The 6,302-nt window shown below is 46.0% G+C and overlaps 1 protein-coding gene, 1 long non-coding RNA gene and 1 pseudogene across 3 annotated transcripts; 2 read left to right on the top strand and 1 right to left on the bottom strand.

Annotated features, from left to right (window-relative positions):
* Positions 1 to 374: 374 nt before the first annotated feature.
* Positions 375 to 4,075, bottom strand: LOC112472942. Its single transcript, XR_003043851.1, has 3 exons — positions 3,937 to 4,075; positions 3,601 to 3,731; positions 375 to 1,250 (listed from the first exon to the last, which is right to left on the bottom strand). It is a non-coding gene; the product is annotated as an uncharacterized LOC112472942 (long non-coding RNA).
* On the top strand, positions 958 to 5,688 carry MANEAL (mannosidase endo-alpha like). Of its 2 annotated transcripts, XM_006924223.3 has the most exons (3): positions 958 to 1,062; positions 1,944 to 2,020; positions 3,363 to 5,688. In XM_006924223.3, the coding sequence occupies exons 1-3, from the start codon at positions 985 to 987 to the stop codon at positions 3,997 to 3,999; spliced, it is 792 nt and encodes a 263-aa protein (XP_006924285.1). In that variant the 5' UTR covers positions 958 to 984; the 3' UTR covers positions 4,000 to 5,688. The 2 variants fall into 2 exon arrangements, with proteins under 2 accessions (XP_006924285.1, XP_024897248.1); XM_025041480.1 differs by lacking the exon at positions 1,944 to 2,020 and having other exon boundaries at positions 974 to 1,062.
* Positions 2,814 to 2,929, top strand: LOC112473004 (annotated as a pseudogene).
* Positions 5,689 to 6,302: the final 614 nt, after the last annotated feature.

Raw genomic sequence — 6,302 nt, 5'->3', positions numbered from 1 at the left:
GCGCCAGAGTTGTCCCAGGTAGGGACAGCGAGGAGAGGGAGGCAGAGTCTTCATGCCTATTGAGCTTCCAGGTTTGGGTAAATGAAGTCTGGGTATCCTGGCCCCGCAGGAGTCTGAGATTCAAAGGAGTAGCACCTAGGATGGTCTCTGCTTTCACAACGGGTCCAGAGTAAAGCAGCAGCTCTTCCTGCTTTTGCTGGCTGCAGGAAGGATAGTTTACCCATATTACATGATGGACCCTGCTCTGTTTGCAGGAGGGGGTCCAGGAGCTTTTCATCAAGTACTCTGCTTGAAAAGAGGTCCCTGGGAGCCTCTTTTGTAGGCAGCCTGGGGTAGAAGGCTCACTTGTTTCAGATTTTGTCACTGAATTCTGCTGGATTTTACAATACATTTCAATTTATCTGGAAACAATTGGTGAGGGGAAAAATTGAATGCCAGAAATAATGGTTAGAGGTATTCACAGATAAATAACACAGAGTTTACCCCTCAGGATTTTAGTCTAGAGGGGCAGTCGAGACAAATGCTGTTTCCCATGGGAAGAATAAGATGATCTCTGTTTGGGGCTTTTCTCCCTGAGGGACCTCAGAGGTGCTTCTCTCCTCCAGAGATAGGACTGTGGCTTCTGGATGAGTGGGTGTGGCATCGTCCACCAATTTCCCTTTGTTCTACTACTTGCTAATGTCAGCGAAAGCCCGGCTCCTACCAGGGTTTTTCTCAGGCTCTAAGGCTGGTGCGTTAAGGTTCTCCCAGCGGCTTGCTTCAGCACCGCGGGCATGGACAGCTCCGGGGCGCGAGGCTCTGGAATTTTATCTGCAGGAAGTGAACCTGGCTGGAGCCTCGCTCTAGGTTTCATTCAGAAACCATTTTGCAGTTGGAGATGGTTTGTGAGGAAACAAATCTCTGTTGTGGGAATATTATGTGCCTCTAAAGTAGCTTCTGTGTTGTGTCTCAGGTGTCCTGGTCCTGTCCTGGTATCCACCTGGCATGGCTGATGATAATGGGGAACCTTCAGATGACCTTGTGCCCGCCATTCTGGACACTGCCCATCAGTACAATATCCAGGTAAGTCCTCAAGAAGAGATCAAGTGCTCTCTGGCCCATTCTGGAGATTTCCCCTCTTCTGCCCACAGGGATAGTGCCTCTACTGAAGTTCTTGGCGCTAGCCCAGGTATGGCAAATACATAGCAAGTATGGTGTTGGGGGTGGGGTTCTAATAAAGAGTGCCTATGTCACTCTTATTTTCTTCAATTCTGAAAAAAAAAAGTTCAGAAAACTAAATATAGGAGAAATGGGAGACTAAATATCACAATAATAGAAGTTAGGTTCAAGACCCTGACCCTGGATAGAGGGCAGCCAAGGGCCGAATGGGCCCACAAACAGCTTCAGCCTCAGCTCCCTAGTGGGAGGCAATGCTGGGCCTCAAGGAGCAGAGCTCACACGTGTTTTGACAGGCAGGCTCACTTTCAAGAGGAATGATGCAGCTGGGCTAAGCATGTCCAGTTATTTCCCTCAAATGTAATCAAGTAAGTCATTCCCCTCTCCTGTGGCAAAGGAAGAAAAACAACAGAGTGGAGCCCCACTCCTGTCCCTGAGCCCATCACCAATATGTTTAATAGATCGTAGCACATTCTCCTATTAATAAAGCTTCAGTATACTTCTTCCCATAGTTCAGGCAGCTAGTGCTGATCACTTGGAGCTGGCACATAAGTTGAAACCTATTAGCCATCAGATTGATTCTCATATGCTTAGCTGTGGGAGGTGGGCAAATTTCTTGTCCCTCTTTTTTTGGCTCTGAGGGCAGTGGCTTTTATTTCTATTGTGCCCATCATTGCTAGACCCTCTCCTGAACTCAGCCTCTCTTCCTGGCCAAGGTTGGAGCACGAACCTTGTAGGTTGTGACCCCTGGACAGATATTCACCTGACCAGTATCTCGTTTGTGGCAGGTGGCCTTCCACATCCAACCCTACAAGGGCCGGGATGACGTCACTCTGCATGACAACATCAAGTACATCATTGACACGTAAGGCTGCTCTGGGGCCTGGATTTTGTTGGGGATCAAAATAGAAGTATGGATAGATGGCTTGGATGGGCAGGTCAAGAAGCACAAGGGCAGAATGCCTTGTCCCCAGCAGCTATTTTATAGGAACAGAGTACCGGGCTTGGAGTCAGCAACCTGGGTTTCAATGCTGGTTCTGCAGCCTCAATCTGTGAGTCTGATGAAAGTCACATGAGTTAACATATGTGAAAATGGCTTGTACAGTGCTTGCACGTATCATTCATTCAATCAAAAAATATTGACTGAGTGCCCTTAGGTGTCTAGGTACTCTCCTAAGCCCCAGTGGCACAGTAATGGGTAGGACTAGCTAAGTTTACATTATTGTGTGTTGGAGGTGCAGCGGAGCAGACAGTAGTTACACGTGGAAAATCAAATAGTGATCCATACTATGAAAAAGTAATAATAAAGAATAAAGCATGGTATTGTGTTAGAGTGTGTCTAAAAAATACTTTAGAATGGGTGATCAAGTGAGCTCTCCGAGGAGATGACATGTGAGCAAACACCTAACTGAGGAGTTGGCTCTGCAAAGATCTGAGGCAGGCAGAAAATTCCAGGCAAAGGGTTGTCAGATCCAAAGGCCATAAGATGGGACAAGCTTGACAGCAGAATAGCAAGGCCTGTATAGCTGGAGTATAGAGAAAGATAGGGTAACAGCAAGAGTGGAGGTGAGGATATGGTTCCATTGTATAACGGTTAGCACGTCTGCTTTACATGCAGAAGGTCCTGGGTTCGCACCCCAGTAGAGCCACGGTCCATTGTCTACGGCCATGCCACCCTGAACAAGCCCGATGTCTGATCTCAGAAGCTAAGCAGGGTTGGGCCTGGTTAGTACTTGGATGGGAGACCACCTAGGAAGACCAGGTGCTATAGGCATAAGTAATAATAATAAGTAATTAAAAAAAAAAAAATGAATGGAGGTGAGCAGGCCCTGAGCAAGGTGAGGCCTTGCAGGTCTTGGCAAGGAGCAATCAGTTCTGATTTACACTTTAAAAAGAGAATGGATTATAGGGAGGTAGAAGTGGGAACCTGGAAATGTTACATGGCTGTTACTGCAGTCCAGATGAAAAAGATAGGAGTGGCTAAACCTATGGCAGAGATTTGAATAAAGGAATGACAAAGCTGGGGAGAGGAGGGAAGGAACTAGGTTCTTGCTTAGAGACATGATGAGTCCAACTGTGCAGACTGGCTGAATCTAAAATTGTGCTCTGGCATCAGGGAAGTTCTCATTCACGGCTGGTCCTACAGCTGTGCTGGCTTCTCCCAGCCTAGGCTGCCAACTCAGGATCTCCTTTTTCCTGTTCCTCAGGTATGGCTCCCATGGTGCATTTTACCGCTATAAGAACAGCATGGGTAAGAGCCTCCCACTCTTTTATATTTATGACTCATACTTGACACCACCTGAGGCCTGGGCCCACCTCCTGACACCAAATGGGCCCCATTCAATCCGCAACACACCCTATGATGGGGTCTTCATAGCACTGCTGGTGGAGGAGGGCCACACCCACGACATCCTGACTGCTGGATTTGATGGCATGTATACCTACTTTGCCTCCAATGGTTTCTCCTTCGGCTCCTCCCATCAGAACTGGAAAGCTGTGAAGAACTTTTGCGATGCCAATAACCTCATGTTCATTCCCAGTGTGGGGCCTGGCTACATTGACACCAGCATCCGGCCCTGGAACAACCACAATACACGGAACAGGGTCAATGGCAAGTACTATGAGACAGCCCTGCAGGCAGCCCTGACAGTGAGGCCTGAGATCGTCTCCATCACCTCTTTCAATGAGTGGCATGAAGGTACCCAGATTGAGAAGGCGATTCCCAAGAAGACACCAACTCGTCTATATTTGGACTACCTGCCTCATCAGCCCAGCCTGTACCTGGAGCTGACTCGCCGCTGGGCAGAGCACTTCATCAAAGAGAAGGAGCAGTGGCTGATGTGAGGGGCCTGCAAACAGGGGCATGGTGCTGATGTCCCAGCCTCACTGGCAGATGTCACCATGTGGGGCTCAGCTGAGGTTGTAGGCACTCGCTCATCTTCAAGTCAGCAGCTGGGTGCTTCTGGGTGGGCCATCAAGCCTGGGTCCATGTTCCTCAGGCAAGTGGTGCTCGGGTGTTCTGCAGTGACAGGAAACTAGGCAGTGTTCCAGAGAGGGAACCATAGAGGCTGGCAGGTGACTGGAATTAGCCTGGGGCAGCTCTACATCCTGTCAGAACACCTTAAAATAATCCCTTTTAGCTTTGAACTCAGCAGGTTGGTGTGGTGTAGTGGAGCTGACAAGTCACTGCTCTTAGAAAGGTGTCAGGGTTCTGGGCTAGCATGCACCCTGCTCCCTTCTGCCAGCCTGCGTCATCTCTTCAGGCCTCCTTCCTACATTGTCTCGGAGTTCTCCAAGTTAGGAAACCATATTTGAGACTTTCTAAAAGGGAAATTCTATAGTTAAGCCCTTCCCAATAGATTCCTAACCCAATTTTCAGGAAATAATCCTGAGCATTCACAGTCATTCAACACAGACTAACAGAGCACCTTACTATGTGCGGGGTGCTGGGTGCAAATGACCAGGAATGGTTCCTGTCTTCCTGGTGCTTACAGGACCCAGCTTCCCTTATTTGATGTGGCCTTGTAGCTAGTGCTGGAGCACAGCTATAGGTTTTTCCTTCTTTCAATTTTACCCAGTGCTGGGAGTTCAGTTCTGTTTCTTTTAAGAAAATACCTCTGTGCTCCAGAGCCTGTTTTCCCAGATGAACATTTAGCTCCAGGGAGAGGATTAGGACACCCCCCTCCCTTTAGCTGCCTAAACTGAATGAGGCCCATTCACAAGGGCCATTTTCAGTGCTACTGTGATTTGTATTAATTAAATGACATGGTATTCTCAAGTAAGCATTCCTTTGCTCTTCAATACTTCACAAATTCTGACCCCTCAGATCCTGACAAATTGACGTTTGGGTTAGCTAATGTTAGCACAGTAAAGAGTTGAGTTTGCTTAAGAAATTAGTAGTTTAAACAGGACTTCTAGAGGGAATATTTAACAAACCACTGCTTCTTTATAAATAAACTAACATGCTAATTGCAGAGACCCTCAAATCAGGCCCTGGAATATCTTCTTGGCAAGATTCTTAGGATCTACTTGAAAATATGTGTTGGAAACCACTGTACTAAGTAGTTTATGGGCTCAAGACTGAATCCCAATTCTGGGAACTGGTGTGCAAGGGTGGAGGGGAGATAGTGGGCCCTACTGGGCACTAAAGGACTCCCACCTGCAGTTAGGTAACTGATACTAAACCCCACTGATGGATGGGGTAGGCCTGGTCACTTTACTTATGACTTAGCTGGGGAAAACAAGGCAGGCATGACAGGTGAAAAGGGCCAGATAGTGACTTGTAGTAATTTACAGAAGGGAGTAACACTGAGGCCCCATTTCACATATACACAATCTGAAAAATACTACAAATATGGCAATGCCCTAGGCAACAGGGGCAGCAATTCTCACATGTTGCTGATCGCAATGCAACCTGATTCAGTTCTTGTTAAGGCTAATCTGTATCAAGAGCCATAAAAATGTTCATATACTTTGACCTAGTAATCCTACTCTAAAGAAATAATTCAAAGAAAAATAAACCATTTACAAACATGTTTAATAGCAGCATTATTCTCCAAAGAAAAACAAAATTCAAATGTCCAACGATAATTATGTTTAACCTTGGTATATATATGAATACAGGTAAAGGCTGCTGAGTAGATACTGGATTTAAATAAAGGTGTTATAGGTATAAATAATTATACTTTATTTTATGAATAAGAAAAGTCACAGTTGAAAGAGATAGTAGAGATTTTCTAATATTCTTTAATTTGGACCTCACCTTGACAACTGAGCTGACTTCCTACCATTACACCAAAACAATGACTCTCTACAAGCCAATTACAGCATGCCACACCAGCAGCCTCTGGTTCAGAGGAAATAGTGTTTGGTCTGTGGCTCTACAATCTTTATCCTAACCTGGTTCAGAAACTCATGACTTTGGACACTTGAGACTTTTAAACAGCATCAGCTGGTGCTTTAGCTCATTTGGACATTAAATGGCACTACCTACCAGAGAGGAGGCTCTCACTAGATTCCAAATCTGTTATTTAAATTGTATTTCAACAATCAAAAAGAAACTCAATAGAATAACAGCATCCTAGGAATGTTTTTAAAGTCTCTATTCAGCTTTTAGCTGATATGTGAAATTACAGGTAATAACTGTA

The sequence above is a fragment of the Pteropus alecto genome, unplaced genomic scaffold (genome assembly GCF_000325575.1).
Source record: "Pteropus alecto unplaced genomic scaffold, ASM32557v1 scaffold39, whole genome shotgun sequence".
Lineage (NCBI taxonomy): Eukaryota > Metazoa > Chordata > Mammalia > Chiroptera > Pteropodidae > Pteropus > Pteropus alecto.
Note: the sequence above shows the minus strand (reverse complement) of the source record. Positions and strands in the feature narration are given on the sequence as shown.

Bases quoted from the DNA above. Each gene is read 5' to 3' on its own strand.
- MANEAL (XM_006924223.3), top strand. From the start codon at position 985: ATGGCTGATGATAATGGGGAACCTTCAGATGACCTTGTGCCCGCCATT. The intron at 1,063-1,943 runs GTAAGTCCTCAA...CGTTTGTGGCAG, and splicing joins CCCATCAGTACAATATCCAG to GTGGCCTTCCACATCCAACC. The intron at 2,021-3,362 runs GTAAGGCTGCTC...CCTGTTCCTCAG, and splicing joins ATCAAGTACATCATTGACAC to GTATGGCTCCCATGGTGCAT.